Genomic DNA, 15,732 nt, shown 5'->3' on the forward strand with positions numbered 1-15,732 from the left:
TATTATTATTATTTATATGTTTAGTATGAATGAAATGTGCTTCATTCTCTTCTGGGTTTGATCTTTAACACTTTAATGATCAAATTATCAAGTTTAGTTTTTCTCTAAACAGAAAAATAAAAAACTGTTAGATGACGTCTGTGAACTATATTATAAAGTCTAATAAAATAAAGAGATGAATTGAAATAATTATTGTTGAACAGTTTCATGTTTGTGTGAAACTGAATAAAACAAGAAACAACCAAAACTAAACCGGAACAAGTGTTGGTCTGCCTTCAAAATAAAAGCATCACATTGCTCTTAAGAAACTTAATAAAGATGGACACGTCTGGATCGCCCCCTGGTGGCTGTCTCACCTGTTACACCACCTAGTTGAGTCACAACTTTATTTTATTTATTTACATAGCTCATTCATATCATTTATACAAGTATGTTTTTTAATTCAAGTTATAATATAAGAAAAAGAATAATAAAAACAAACAGTGGGATTAAAGGTACAGTGTGTAGAATTTAGTGACATCTAGTGTTGAAATTGCATGTTGCAGCTGAACACCCTCTCTCTTTCCTGGGGTAAAGAAAACTACAATTCAAACAATTTAGATGAAACGAACTAGTGAAAAGATCACAAGCATTATTGTTCATTAAAAATCTGCTCAGATCGCTTTAACCCAAATCTTACACACTGGACCTTTGAACAAATATCAACATAATGAGAAAATAGTTTGTATTAATGATTTTACTTTAACTTCATTTCATGTCAGTGGAAAGGTTTAAATAATCAAATATAGATAATAATAAAGACAAACAGTCAAAACCGAAATATAGTTTAAAAATCACATTTTCCAAAGTTGTACAGACAATAAACTAACTGGACAGATAACAAAGTAAAAGTGCGTTTGGTGTTTTATTTTGAAATCTCTCACCGGAATGGATGTGTTATCTTGACCAGGATGTTTTATCTGACTTGAAGAGAGAGAGAGAGAGTGTGGAGGAGGAGGGAAGGAGACACAGATAGAAGAAGAGAAGAGAAGGAGAGACAGATAGAAGAAGAGAAGACAGAAGGAGAGACAGATAGAAGAAGAGAAGACAGAAGGAGAGACAGATAGAAGAAGAGAAGGCAGAAGGAGACACAGATAGAAGACAGAAGAAACGTGGAATAAAGCGTGAGGTGATGCCGGGACACACACACGCGCGTGTACTTGCGTGCACGCCCAGGTGCGTGTTGTGATTTTTGTCTCGCGCGGCTCCGGTCACCTTGTTTTGGACTCGCGTGCGCGTGCTCAGCACGTGGCAGCGTGACCATCACAGAATCAGCTGATTCTATCGATCTGCGCGTGCACGCGGTGGATCGATGGATTTACCGGATGGACCTGAAATGAAAAACTTTCCAAATAAAAGTGAAAGATGAAAAAGTGGATTTTATTCTGAAGGTGAGTTTCTTTACTTTAAAAAAAACTTCGTAGTGACTTTGTTGTTTTAATATTTCTATGTTATTCTATATCTATACTTACATTGTGAGGTTTATATTAAATGAAAGAACACTATAGAAACATTAAACATCAGCATAATGAAGTTTTAAATGTAGATGAATCTATAATTACACTGTGATGTTTATAATGTAATATACATTATATATATAATATTAAATGAAAGAACACTATAGAAACATTAAACATCAACATCATGAAGTTTTAAATGTAGATGAATCTATAATTACACTGTGATGTTTATAATGTAATATACATTATATATATAATATTAAATGAAAGAACACTATAGAAACATTAAACATCAACATCATGAAGTTTTAAATGTAGATGAATCTATAATTACACTGTGATGTTTATAATGTAATATACATTATATATATAATATTAAATGAAAGAACCCTATAGAAACATTAAACATCAACATCATGAAGTTTTAAATGTAGATGAATCTATAATTATACTGTGATGTTTATAATGTAATATACATTATATATATAATATTAAATGACGAGGCCGAGATGGGTGAGAGCAGTTTTTATTATTCTTCATTTATTTAATATTAAAAGTTTTTCTTCATCTGAAGCTGAGGTTCTAAACCTGGTTGTCATGGAAACCCTGTTTTGTCTCACCCTTTTCCTCCTCACATGTATTATTTATGTTCCTAATAAGGAAAGTTTGTGTTTTCATGAACATGCTATGATCATGTATGTAGAAACAGTGTGGTTTTTATTCTGTAATAATTCAAACGTCCTGCAGGGGAACCATGTTGTAAACACTTTCAGCTCCACCGGGAGGATTTTCATTGAATCACGTCTTTGTCTCTCGTCGTGGTCGTTTCTGTCCCGAGGTCGTCTGTCAGACACGTCGTGTCGGAGCGGGTCTCAAACCTTCGTCGCAGCGTTAACTCTTTAAATACAAACCACAGGAAGTCAACCTGTGGCTGCAGCAGTGTCATGTGACTTCATTACAGTTAATAACAGATAAATATGTTTAGTGCGTCAGAGACGACGTTTAACAACAAATAGTTAAATAGAGGCCGCTCTGTGTGACAGGTGATTGATGAGGTCAGGAGGGGGCGGGGCATGTCTATCGAAGAGAAGAAGACGAACAAGTCGTCGTCCTCTGACTTTGATTTTAAGACAAAACTTTACAAGCTGGTGTCAATGTCAGTAAAGTTTTCATCAGTTTATTGAAGAGATAAAAGAAATCAAAAGAGACTTTTTAAAGCTCCGCAGATCAAAGGTCAAAGTTTCACTTCACAACTGAAAACATTCACAGACTTTTATTCTGAAAAGACAAATCAGAACCAAAGAGAGAATTTAATGGTGAAAAATAATAAAACAGTTTTTATGAAAACAAAACGATTTGAAATAAAAAAATCGGAAGAAAACCCAAAAAAGACAAATGAAGAGAAAAGTGAGACGTGAGAAACATGAGAATCACATGACTGAATGTTTTCACATGTGTTCGCTCTAATCGTTCACACGTGTGCGTCTGTTTCCTGTCTCTCTGGTGGGGGGGCAACCTCGTCCCTGACGACATCATCACCTTCATCACGTTTACTGAACAAAGTCCAGCAAATGTCCGACACGCTGCCACTTCCACAACGACTTCACAGTACAAGTACATCAAGAACATGTAGTACACACTGTACATTTAGAACACGTAGTACACACAGTGGATGCTTTACTTTTGACTTTGACCTTTGGGACTTGATTCTGTTCCTCATAGCGCTGGTCACTTGCTTCCTGTTCCTGTCTTTTCAAAATACAATCAGAGTAAAACCCTGTTAACGTCTGGTTTCAGACGCAGAGCCCAAGTACCTGGTGGCCGTTCAGCCAATCCCAGTCAACGATGTGAAGAAGCACTGCACAGGTACAATGAGCACTTCCTGTTTGGCTCAGAGCGCAGCCGCAGGTCAGCAGGAAGTCTTACCCTGTCCTCACCTGTGCACAGGTAAAGTGAACCTGGAGAAACCACTGCACCTGGTGATCGGCTCCGTCAGCCCCACGGCCGTGCTGCTGTCCTGGGGGAACTACCTGAAGACGCCGTACGAAGGAAACATCATGAACGAGTGTCTGGAGGACGGGTCAGAGACGCATAGAAATCAATATATACGGACATTTATACGTTTACATCAAGTTCACTCTGCTTTTCATCTGACCTTTGCTATAGCGCCACCATTAGGCAGATTTGTGGTTTTTAGTGGTGGCTGAAACACGTTGAATAAGATGATTAACGATCAATGTTCTCGACCCTCACGACTTTTCTCTCGCTAAATTTCCTTCCCGCCGTCTTTGTGTCTCCAGGTTTTACACCATACGCTACAGAGAGAGGAACAGGAAGTGGAATTATCAGACCTGCCCGACCAGCGACACCGTCATCGACAACCTGAAACCAAACACGCCCTACGAGTTCGGCGTCCGATCCAATAAGGACGACCGCAGCGGCTTGTGGAGCAAACCAGTCATTCACAACACCAACATGAACAGTACGTTTTCATTTTGACCAGAAGAAGTCGAAGGTTTTTCATTGGTCGGGATTGTTCATCAATGTCGTCTCCTCCGAGTCAGAATATTTCTTCTGCCTGTTACTTGTTTTTCTCTGGATTTCAGTTTGTGAACATGTTAACCTGGTCGATTAAATGTATTAGAAACTAACTAACCTCAGTTTTTTCTGGATTCACAGATAAAAACACACAGAAGACGTTTAAGCTGCAAAACCCTCTCAAACCGCTGGTACGTCGCCTGCTGCATTTAAATCAAACAAATCAACAACCAGCGTCTAAACAGTACAAACTCACATGAACCTTATTTTAAATGAGAACCAACACAATGAGTCTGAATTTAATGTGAACAGCTAGTTTCCTGCTCTGCTTCTTCATGAATATGGATGAAACACATTCATATTAGCAAATGACTCAAATGAGTCATTTTTATTGAATGTATTTAGTTTCTACATCTTCCATACACTTTGCATTTTATTATTAAATTAAAAACACGGCGTGAGAGAGTGTGAAAAGTCCGAACAGACTGTGAACGCCTCGTCACCTCAGGCATCTGCCCTGCGTGTTTCATGTGTCAGCACATGTATGTAACATGACCCAGAGCAGACCGTTTAAAGATCAAAGACACTGACAGACACTAAACACATTGAGAGAAAAATCTGCGGCTGCCGAAAAAAAAGTAAAACTACTGAAACATTTTATCATCTAATTTATTCATTTCATGATTTTTATTCCGTTTAAAAAGAAGAATATTTAAATAAAATGTCATTTTAATTAAAACAATATGTTTTAATAACAAATGATCACGTGAATGATCATTTTCCCAATTGTCACAACCACTGAAGCTTTCTACTGCTCAACGTTAAAGCTGTTTGTCCTAATGAACGTGTTCTGTTTTCCAGAAGCCTCATGGAGCTCACGCTCTGTTCCCTCCTCGTCCGGGTAAGAGTTGATTTTATTATCCAACAGTGTGAAGAGACGTGTTCAGGCAGCGTCAGTTGTTTTTTCTGCCTGACGTCACATGAAGAATCTGATTCAATAGACGTCACAGCAAGTTCAGGCCGGTTCTTAAATCTGTCATCCAACGATAACACGACCAGAACTCCGACGTTTCTTTATTCTGTCAAACAACAGAAGTCCGAGATTCTCTGAACGTTAAACTGCAGCTGAAGATAAAAACTGATCACACGCTGACGGACGCTTTGTGTTGTTGTGTTTTCAGCTCTACACAACCGGACGCAGCCTCGACTGTCTCTGCTCCCACACCCAGGGCTCCCCGGAGCGCCGCGCACGTCTTTTGGTGATTATCTCTCTTGTGCATGTTCTTTATTTAGAGCTGCAGCGACGTTTGACCTCATACACCTGAACCCCAGCAGCTTCCGTAGAGTTACACTCAAACTAACGTAAGTAAATATGAAAGAAGAGGAAACATTTGGAAAGAAAGAAAGTCTCGGCATCGTTTGGCCTAAAAGCAGTTTCAGTATCACATGACCTGAATCCACTGATTTTACACTTTCACCACTTTTATCTTTTCTTTATTTTCTTCTTCTCTTATCAAACCAACCATATTATTCCCCACAGCGCCACCTGAGGGCCAGCAGGAAAGGTTGCCTCTTCCCGGCGCCGCTGAGCCTAAATGGCCTCATGTGTCACTCGGTAACAAGACTTTTTTTTTACTGAGCAGCTTTACCTGCTTCAGCTGAGCCCTGTGATGCAGCTGGGGGGGGGGGGGTATGATTGGCTGGCTGGCATGCTCTGGTTAGAAAGTCGATACGAAGCGCGGAGGTGACGTCACGTGATACGAACAGGTTCACTTGCCCCGCCCACACTGATAGCACCCGCGGCTAATCTTTATTTAACCTCCCCGTTAAGGTCATGTGACGGCGGCCACGATGCTTCACCTGTTTGAATCATTTGTCTGCTGCCACGTTTCTTCTGCTTCTCTTCTTTCACTTTGAAATAATCTTTGTGTTTCCTATATTCGTCAGATATTTCAAATACCTTTTTAACCAATTCATCAAAATGTGAAACTTTCACAGCTTTAACACTTTTAGTTCCAGATTTATTAGTTCATCTTGTTTTATTCACATTCCATGAAAATATTTTGGGTAAAATTTCAGGATTCCCAGAAAAGTTTTTAGTTTCTGAAATTTAAAGATTCGGTGTATTTGAAATATTTGGGCTGCACGAGTCCGTGGTCGGAGGTGAGTAAATGATTTGATGTTAATCTGAACTTTATTCAGTGAAACTTGATTCATTCAAGATGTTTGAACCAATCACATCTTTAGTTTGTTCCATCGCTCCTCCATCTGGCCTGACTGTGGTTGCCATGGTTACCAGTCTGCATGACAGGGTGCATGTTCAGACGCAGACGTGGGGGGGGCGTCCCTCCAACACAAGTCTTCACTTTCCTGTCCTCTTTGTGTCAATGTCACCATGTCTTCTTTTCTCTCCTTCCACGGGCTACGGAATTATGGAGAACTTCATCTTTGGCTGCAAACATTTAAAAAATGTATTTATCTTTCTGGGAAAGTTCCGAAATAAAAACATATGATAACTTCCATATTTTAAAAGACGTGTGTCTGGTGACGCTCACGTTTTCCCATGTTCCCATGACGACGGTACCTCTCTCCTCTTTTACTCCAGACGAAGGAAACACTGTTAAAAACGACAACAACCAACCGACAGATCCTCGTCCTTCCGCCCCACTCCTGCCGTCCAAAGTCCCCCACGCCGACACCACAGCCGCCCCCCTAACTAGATTACCCCCCCACAGGGACCCACCTCAGAATACTAAGACGCCCACTAATGCACCTGAGAAGCCTCGTAACCCTGCGGGTAATTTACTTATTTTTATCTGAGTGACATCTTCACCACGTTAAACCAGATGAATCCGTTTGTGGTTTCAAAGTATTTGACTTCCTGCTGCAGTGAAGTGATATTTGAAGTATCTGAGCTGCTTCCTGTTGACTTTGTGTTTTTGTGAGTGATGGTTGATTTATGTGAAACACATTGAAATCAGCTGGTGTTCGATCCCCTGCTGAGCGTGACGCTCTCTGTCGGTCCGACAGATTCATCAGCAAACAGTTCAAAGTCTTTTCAACAGGCTTCGTCTGCTGCGGGATTCAAACCTTTATTAATCTTTGTTGACAGGTCGAGGACGATCTCGTACACTGACACGCGCCTGCGTCTGCGTCCTGTTAAACCTTCTTTCTCCCTTGCAGCTTTCAGCCAATCACAGGACGGATCATCACTGCTGAGAACTGCTCTGACCAATGAGAGGGCTAGAACTAACAGCTGGGGTAATAATGACCTCATGGAGCTTCCTCTGTTTCGCTCTTTGTCTGCCGTTAATCTGCCGCCATCTTGTTCCCTCCAGCTTCCAGTTGTCGTGCAGCTCAGTTTTTGTTTGCTCGCTGTCAGAGTCGCATCTTTAAACTCATCTCATCCAACGCAGCCGCCACGCCCTGCATGCGGAGCACAATCTTACAGTCATGGTTGCGTCATCACATCGGTTTCAATGACTGTGGTTTCTGAAGATTGTGTTTGAAAACTAAACGTGAGTGATGTGAGCAAACGTTAACGTCGGAACATCACTAACATCATCGCTGCTGTAAACTCGCTGCTCTGGCATCTTAATCCAGAATCCCATTTTAACTCAGGCTCAACTGTTTCTGATCTTTTAGGTCAAAGCAGAAACTTCGGGCCGTCGCTGCCTTTACACCCGTACGACCCGGCGGCCAGATCCTCGAGGCTGGTGTCAAGAAACCCCCTCTTCCCCTCCTCTAATGGCTTCAGACAGCCCCCCCCCTCCTCGTCCTCTAGAACCAGTAACTCGTCCCCGACCTCCGGGATACTCGGGGGTAATCCTCCTCCTGCCACCTTCACTCTGATTCACCTCGGGTTGTTCCTCTGTGGTCTGAGGGTGGAAGATGTCGGACTAATGATCTTATAATGATTCTGGTTTTGTTCCATCTCACATTTTCTTTTCATTCCAAAGGAGAAGGACAAAACTTCAGACACTGATTCTCACCACGAACTTCAACACTTTGTTGTTCTTGTCTTTTGTTTGCTGCTGAATGAACTTGACAGATGAACAACTGCACGAGTCCGTTTGTCTAAAGTTTGATCGTCGTAACATTACGTTCAAATCTATTAAAAAAAAAACAAATATCATTTTTCACCATAACAACTTCCAACTTCCTGTTTCTGTTTCAAGACGTCAAGACAATATATCAGCTGTGACGTCTGTGATTTTCCACTGCTTCATTTACATTCCTAAAAATTGGACAAAAACTTAAAAGACATTTAAAGCGGTCGTGTTTCTTAAAACCTTTCAGACGTCAAACACAAATCAAATTCTTCAAACTTTGAAAACATTCCGAGGACTCGAACTCTCGTTCTTTTCTCAGGTTCAGTTTCCAGATTCTTTCTCTCTGTAATGTTCAGTTTTCTTCCAACAGTTAACGGATATCACCGCCGGGGCATTTCCCCCCCCAAACCAGCCTTATGGCAACGACACCGACTGGGTAAAAAACCATGTTTGTGTTTCATCATTAACTCTCCGGTCACTCCCACCGCAGCTCATCCTGGTGTTTTTGTCTCCATCCATTGTTTGTTTCAGTACTTTTGTCTTTCATTCGTCCCTCCATCGCTCGTCGATGTGTCCATCGCTCGTCTTTGTGTCTCATGTTTTTGCTGCTGCAGGTTTTCATCAAAGCTTCAAATAATCAGGTGGAATTGAACTTGATTATTTGAGTGTGTTATATAAGCTGATGTCACTGTGGTCATGTGGTCATGTGGTCATGTGGTGGGGGTGTAAACGTCTGTGGTCGCTGGGTTCATCTTCATCACACTCGAACAGTCTGAGGACGACCAATCACACGTCAGCAGTTCATCTTAATGAAGCTTCTGTTGAAACGACATTTTTAATGAGAAATGATGATGAATTTGAAGAGCTTTTATTTTGACGAGCAGGACGAAGCTTTGAACTTGTCTGTTTGACTATTTCTTCACCAACGTGGCTGAAGTTCAACAATGAAAATAAAAAGTGAAGCACTTCCTCTTCAGATGTGATGTAAACAGCAGATGAATCTAAAGTCAGAAACATGACGTGTGGATGATGATGTCACGTGTGCGTGGTCGTCCTGTCCAGTCAGCGTGAGCTGGTTTCTGCTGTCGTCCATGTTTTATTGTTTCTTCTTCGTGTTCATGTCTCAAACGTGTCGACAAGAACTTTGTGTTTAAGATGTGAAACAGTGGAACCTTCAACAAATCAAACAAAGTTTAACGTCCATGTTTTTCCGCCGCAGTGAACAACTCGCTGCTGGACGACGACACGTCTCAGCTGCCCGACGTGTTTGATCGTTCTGGTCCTCGGGTCGAGCGGCGGTTTCACGGTAACGGTCTGAATGTCGCCTCTCTCCTCATGCTCGTTTGCTGATTGGCGCTTCATTCGCTCTGCGCTGCCAACTCTGCATGGTTTGGCCGTTCTGGATGTCGAGAGACGAATGTTTAAAACGAGCGGGAAAGAAAATCCCGGTCGTCGGTCTGAGCTTCAGCAGCGTCTGTGGAAAATTCTTTGTGTTGATGGAAAGAATGTTCTCCTGCCGTCGTTTACTTACTTTTCAGAGCTTTTTGTCACCGCAGAAGTTTAAGGAAACTGTTTCTTATTATTCTGTGACGACGCTGCTGTTATTTCTGTCCTCCAGCCTCAGCTGCTGCTTTTTGCTTGATTGCGATCACTGCAGGCTGCAGACATGTTCCTGCAGAGACGCCGTGTTTAGAGAAGGCCGGACACGGCGTGGCATCCAGCGAGAATGTGCAGACGAATGTTTGCTTTTGGTTTGAGGATTGTTTGTTTGTGAGAATCAGACAGTGTTTATTTCATCTGGTTTTGTGCTGTAATCACGATGCAGTGAACGTTTAATTTATGTTGAAGAATAAAAGAACGTTTACAGAGGACAGGAAAAGAGTCGGCGCTGCAGGCGACCTGGCGTCTCCGGCGCTGTCACACACGGTCACATGTGAGCGACTGAGAGAAGCGTCTGTATTGTTTCATGTTTGGAGCTGAAACATCTTTCATGTTTCTGGCTTCGCTCTGATTCCATTTAGTTCTGGAAGCGACTCAACTCCCTGATTGTAAAGAATTTGTGCAATGAAAGAAAGAAGGGAATTTAATTGGCTGCAGCTTCTGGACGTCAGCCTGAAAAACAAACGCTCTGCGATCTGGTGGAATTAAACAAGAGCGCTCATGTTTTCAGGTTGAGTTGGAACCAGGTATCGAGTTCTCATGAGAACAGAGGAGATTTTCCAGCAGATTAGAAATCAGTTCTCTGGAAAATAAAGCTTTGTTTTTTCCTTATTTAGACTCAAAGTGTCCAAAACATGAATCTGAACCTGATTCACAGTAAAAAAAAAAGTTCCACTGTTTCACATCCACAGAGATGAAGTCGTCTTCTACTTGTAAACTTGTTTTTCAGTTTCATATGATCTGTTTGTTCCAGGATCACCTGCTCGTCCCCTCAACAAGAGGCTGAACCTGGTGGGGAAACCTGGAGAAACAGGTGAGAAATGAGGAAACTATCAAAAACCTTTTTCATGTTTTCATTTGCTGGAAAAGTGAAGTTTTCTTTTCATCAGACAAAGTCAACGACTTCAAGCTGACGGACAAGTTACTGATTCTGAAACCCAAAGTCCCTCCAGCCACCGCCAAACCAGAGCGGAGACAGACCCCCACCACGACCGCAAGCACGACGGCCAGTACGACCTCAAGCACGACCACCAGTACGACCGCACGCATGACCTCAAGTACGACCTCGACCACTGTGGCACCAACACCTGGTACGAACACTTTAAATCAACCAAACGCTATCGTCTGTACTGACTCCGCCTCCACCAAGAAGGGTGTGTTTTGGCCTCTGGTTGTTTGGTGAAATTCTTCTTCTTGGCCTCTTTATCTTTGTTTTGTTCCGGTTCTTGTAGAACCGATGTTTACGCTGAAGTTCTCTGTGTTGAAAGAACTTTTTTCAGTTTGTTTCTTTGTGTTTCTTGTTTCAGCGACTCGACAGGAAACGTGGGAAGACTCTGACCTGTTCAAGTCTCAGCCGACCTCAGACATCGACGCCATGGGAAATAAAAGATTTGTTGGTGAGTGGAGTTGATTCAACTGAAGCTTTCAAAACAAGTTCTATTGCAGCAGGGAATTGAACCCTCAACCCTGGCAGTGTTGGTGCCTTGCTTTGATATATCAAAGAGAACACTGACTAACCCCTTCCCTCCTCCTCCCACAGCTCCTCACGTCGTTTATCAAACAGGAAAGAAACCGGACGAGCCGTGTTCCATCACTTCCTCCCTCAACTACTTTCCTGAAGACGAACACGGTGAGGCCAACGCGACGGCACCGCCCAAGACTCCACCCTCAAACCTCACCGTGGTGACGGTAGAGGGATGTCCGTCCTTCATCATCCTGGACTGGGAAAAAACCGACAATGACACCACGGGTACAAATACACAAACGTCTCATGATGATTGTTCATCAGATTCAACAAAATACAAAACCTTTTACAAACATGTTTGTCTGACTGTACGATGTGTTCATACAAATCTTTCCCATAATCCTCTTGTCTTTTCCTCAGAGTATGAAGTCATCTCCACCGCTAAAGGACCCGATGGCGAGCAAGTTTCCATCCTGAGGACCAACCAGACTCACACGGCGGTGGAGAACCTCAAACCTGAGAGCAGGTGAGTCGTTGACCTTGAGTTTGACTGAAGATCAGATTCAGAAGAAGATTCAGATCTGAACTTCACCTCTGACCCGTTGACCTTCGAGGGCCCAGTGGAGCCTCGGGTTCACTTCAGTGTTTCAATAAAGTTTTATTTTATTTCAGTTTTTTTATGATTACGGAGCAGGAACACAGAAAACAAAAACAACCGTGTTAACGTCACTTTTACTTAACAACTGAACGACTTCCCCTCGACGCCATCAAACCTCCAGTGACTCCAAAAGAAAAGAGGTCGCTCACCGTCACTCACAACTCAGCAACGTTCACAAACGACCTGCTCGCCAGCTGCTGCCACACATCTGGACACAGCTGTCCAATCACATAGAGGCAGTCGAGTCATTTCAGAGCCGAGCGCTGTCGCCACCACTGCCAGATGTTCAGGATGTAGAATAATCACAACGAGTCTGTTTAACACACTGAGGTTAAATGAGTCGCAGATAGAAACGGTGACATCAGGACATCATGTTTACGCATTTAAACGTGAAAGTAAGGGAGTATTTTAAACTAGGTAACTTGAGTATTTTAAACTAGGTAACTTGAGTATTTTAAACTAGTTAACTTGAGTATTTTAAACTAGGTAACTTGAGTATTTTAAACTAGTTAACTTGAGTATTTTAAACTAGGTAACTTGAGTATTTTAAACTGTTGAAAGTAACAGAGTATTTTAAACTAAGTAAGGCAGTATACTTTGTGTTTACAGTTATGAGTTCAAGGTGAAACCAAAGAACGATCTGGGTTCGGGTCCGTCCAGTGACCCAGTCTCCTTCAACACAGAGTCAGGTAAACGACACCGACAGGAAATGAAAATGTTTCCTTTGTGATGTTTTCACTGAAAATCTCGTCTTGACTAAAAAATAGTTTTAATAATAAAACTGTGAGACGACGTCATTAAATCTATAAATCAATTAAACTTCAGTTTGTGTTTTTCTCAGCTGACCCTCGAGTGAGCGAGAACGTTTCAGGTAAGATTTCGTCACACGTCTTCACGTGAACTCGTACTGAGCTTTAAAGTGTCGTCATGGAAACGCTGTCGTCTCTAGGTAAAGACGCCATCTGGACTCAGTTCCCCTTCAAGACGGACTCGTACTCCGACTGTCACGGGAAACAGTACGTGAAGAGAACCTGGTACCGCAAGTTTGTTGGTGTCCAGCTGTGCAACTCACTGAGGTACAAGATCTACCTGAGCGACTCGCTCAACGGTGAGTGTCCACGCCGGAGCCCCGCCCTCGTCCCACTGACGACTTTAATCTGACGACTCTGTTTCCTGTTCAGGTAAATTCTACAACATTGGAGATCAGACCGGCTTTGGCGAGGATCACTGTCAGTTTGTCGATTCCTTCCTGGACGGAAGAACGGGTCGACAGCTGCGAGCCGACCAGCTGCCCACCAGACCCGGTACCAACTGCTTTTATTTTGAAAGAACAGGAGCTGATCACAGTCAGTTCAGCTGCTTTTATTTTGAAAGAACAGGAGCTGATCACAGTCAGAGACAGGAAGTTGAGACATATCCTCTGGGACCATGAACCCACCTGAGTTAAAAACAGGACTTAGATCCACTCGTCTGTTTTCTTCACATCTCAGTAAATAACTGTAGTGAAACAGTGTCACTGGAGAATGAACCAATCACACGTGTGCGTCCTGTCGCTTGTCGCAGGTTTCTACAGAGCCGTGCGTCAGGAGCCCGTCCACTTCGGACAGATCGGAGGACACTCCCACGTCAGCTACGTCTCATGGTACGAGTGTGGAACGCCAATCCCAGGAAAGTGGTAGACGGACCCGAGTTCAGAGTCGTCCTGGGAGACGCCTGAAACAGGAGCAGGTCCTGACAAAGTGCCGGAGCTGAGACGTCACAACCCAGAGCTGCAGAAACATGGACTTTATGTTCAGGGAATTGAAAGTGTATCAGTAAACATGTGTCGTCTTTAGAATTTATCAAAGTGACGGAGCAGGACGAAGGTTTGTTTCCTCTGCAGTGAAACAAATCTCACGTCATAGATTTTATTTGGTGTTCAGATCATGGGAAGCTGGCTCCCTGTTTTCATGTTATTTATCTAAAGCTCTTTGGTCACATGACATCCCCACGGAGACACTTCTTCTTCTTTAAACAGGAAACAAGACGACGTCCTGCTTCACCCCCTCCGTCACAAACACAGAATAAACACAACGAGTCGTAAACTCATCAACATCGACCAAATTGAAAATATCACTTTCTGAAATGAACAAATCCAAAATCTTTCTATGAATCTGAGAAGAAAATATAAAATATTTTACAGAACAACCTTTTCTTTCATTATCAGGTTTCTGCAGAATATGAATTACTTTCTCTTTATTTATAAAAAAGCACAAAGTGACTTCAAGCGTTATTATACATGTCCAGTGGGCTGAAGAACGATGTCGCCGTCCTCTCTGTGTTCCATGTTTAAATTCAGGCCTGATTTTTGGTGCTTTAACGATTCGCTGCCTCGGACTCACACAGAGGAAACATTGAGGCTTCTACACTTTGCAATTTGCACAACAAAAATGTATTTATATGTAAATGGAGAGAATGTATTTTTATATACATTTTTGCAGATGCATCACCGTGGCCTTTTTATTCTACGATAACGTTAAAACTCTTCTTCTCCTCTGATGCTAAAGCACAAATCCTCAGGAGACAATGGCTGATGAATCTGAAAATATTTGTATTTAAACAAACTCTTTGTTTATTTTACCAAACATAGACGAGAAGTTTGGTTGTTGTGGTGGCTAGCATTGGTTAGCAGAGGTACATCAACAGCTACTTTATTCTAGAGCTACGTGGCTAGCTAACCAGACAATCATTACAACTAGTTAACGAACTGAGATGAAGGTTTAGCATTCACTAGTTGTGTGTATCTAGCTAATTAGCTAATGATTGATTTATGCTGATATATAGATTTATGAGTTCACAGGAAATTAAGATGGAAGATTTTAGGTGTAAAATTTAACACTGGGTTTGTCTAAATATAAAAAACAGACGTTTTCTAAGTCGCCATGTGACTCAAACGTCTTAGAACAGTCCTGGATTGGGGCTAGGAGCTAACATGCTAATGTGTTTTTGTCAATAAGCCATTAATTTCTCATCCTGCCTCCGACCACGTGACGGCAGGAAGTTGTTCCTAATGTTTGTCCTGGTGACGCTGAGCTTTAACGACTCTCTCATTCAATCATCATGTCAAATATGTTCTGTACGTTTGTTTTTATATTATTTTCAACAATAAAGACGATTCTTTTTTTACAGATGTGTATTTGCTGTTCAGATTTAATCCAGTGTGTTAGAGACAAATCACAAACCTTCAACAAAGAACATGAGACGTTCCCACGGCAACTGGTCGCTGCACTTTAAGACATTTTATTTTTATAGCAGGAAAATGTGACTGGGTTTGTTCTCCAGGGACTCGAACACGTGACGGCCCGTTCACCACAGAGCCTGAAAAAGAAAATAAGAGCAGGAAACGTCCCTGATGCCAAATCTGCTGTAATTTCACCCTCCTGCACAAACACGGTTACATAACACGTGCACACGCCAACGATCCCCAACACACACATGTTCAGTGAACGTGAGGCCTTCAGGGACCACAGTGGGTCAGTTGTCTTCAGTGTTGAAGCTCATGTGCAGCAGGAAAGGAAAAATAATCAGAAGAAGAAACCAACAATTACTTCAAATTGATCAAATATCATAAAGTACTTTCGTAATTAAATGACACAATTAAAACAACACTAATAAAAACTAGAACATTTGTCAAACGTTCAATTGGTTTTTCTCCCTCTTCCTTCAAAGTGATTGGTCACTGGGCTCCGACCAATCAGAGCTGGAGCGTCAGGTACAAGATGGCGGACAGCGACAAGAGAAACGATTGAAACGAGAAGAACGAAAAACATCTTGAGTTTTAAAGAGTGTTTGTTAGCGTTAGCGTTAGCATCAGCACAGAGC

The 15,732-nt window shown here is 42.1% G+C and overlaps 1 protein-coding gene across 22 annotated transcripts; it reads left to right on the forward strand.

The window, feature by feature from the left end:
* The first annotated feature begins 971 nt into the window (after window positions 1-971).
* On the forward strand, window positions 972-15,040 carry LOC109646170 (target of Nesh-SH3-like). 22 transcript variants are annotated; one of them, XM_069521083.1, is made up of 23 exons: window positions 972-1,430; window positions 3,297-3,365; window positions 3,447-3,579; window positions 3,800-3,981; window positions 4,179-4,228; window positions 4,899-4,938; window positions 5,219-5,296; window positions 5,578-5,652; window positions 6,643-6,834; window positions 7,221-7,298; window positions 7,683-7,859; window positions 8,460-8,525; window positions 9,309-9,395; window positions 10,503-10,562; window positions 10,639-10,839; window positions 11,056-11,145; window positions 11,289-11,498; window positions 11,634-11,739; window positions 12,481-12,560; window positions 12,713-12,742; window positions 12,821-12,979; window positions 13,053-13,175; window positions 13,435-15,040. In XM_069521083.1, exons 3-23 carry the CDS (start codon window positions 3,557-3,559, stop codon window positions 13,548-13,550), a joined length of 2,223 nt encoding a protein of 740 aa, XP_069377184.1. In that variant the 5' UTR covers window positions 972-1,430; window positions 3,297-3,365; window positions 3,447-3,556; the 3' UTR covers window positions 13,551-15,040. The 22 variants fall into 22 exon arrangements, with proteins under 22 accessions (XP_069377184.1, XP_069377186.1, XP_069377187.1 ...); XM_069521085.1 differs by lacking the exon at window positions 9,309-9,395; XM_069521086.1 differs by lacking the exon at window positions 7,683-7,859.
* Window positions 15,041-15,732: the final 692 nt, after the last annotated feature.

The sequence above is a fragment of the Paralichthys olivaceus genome, chromosome 24 (genome assembly GCF_024713975.1).
Source record: "Paralichthys olivaceus isolate ysfri-2021 chromosome 24, ASM2471397v2, whole genome shotgun sequence".
In the NCBI taxonomy this organism is placed as follows: domain Eukaryota; kingdom Metazoa; phylum Chordata; class Actinopteri; order Pleuronectiformes; family Paralichthyidae; genus Paralichthys; species Paralichthys olivaceus.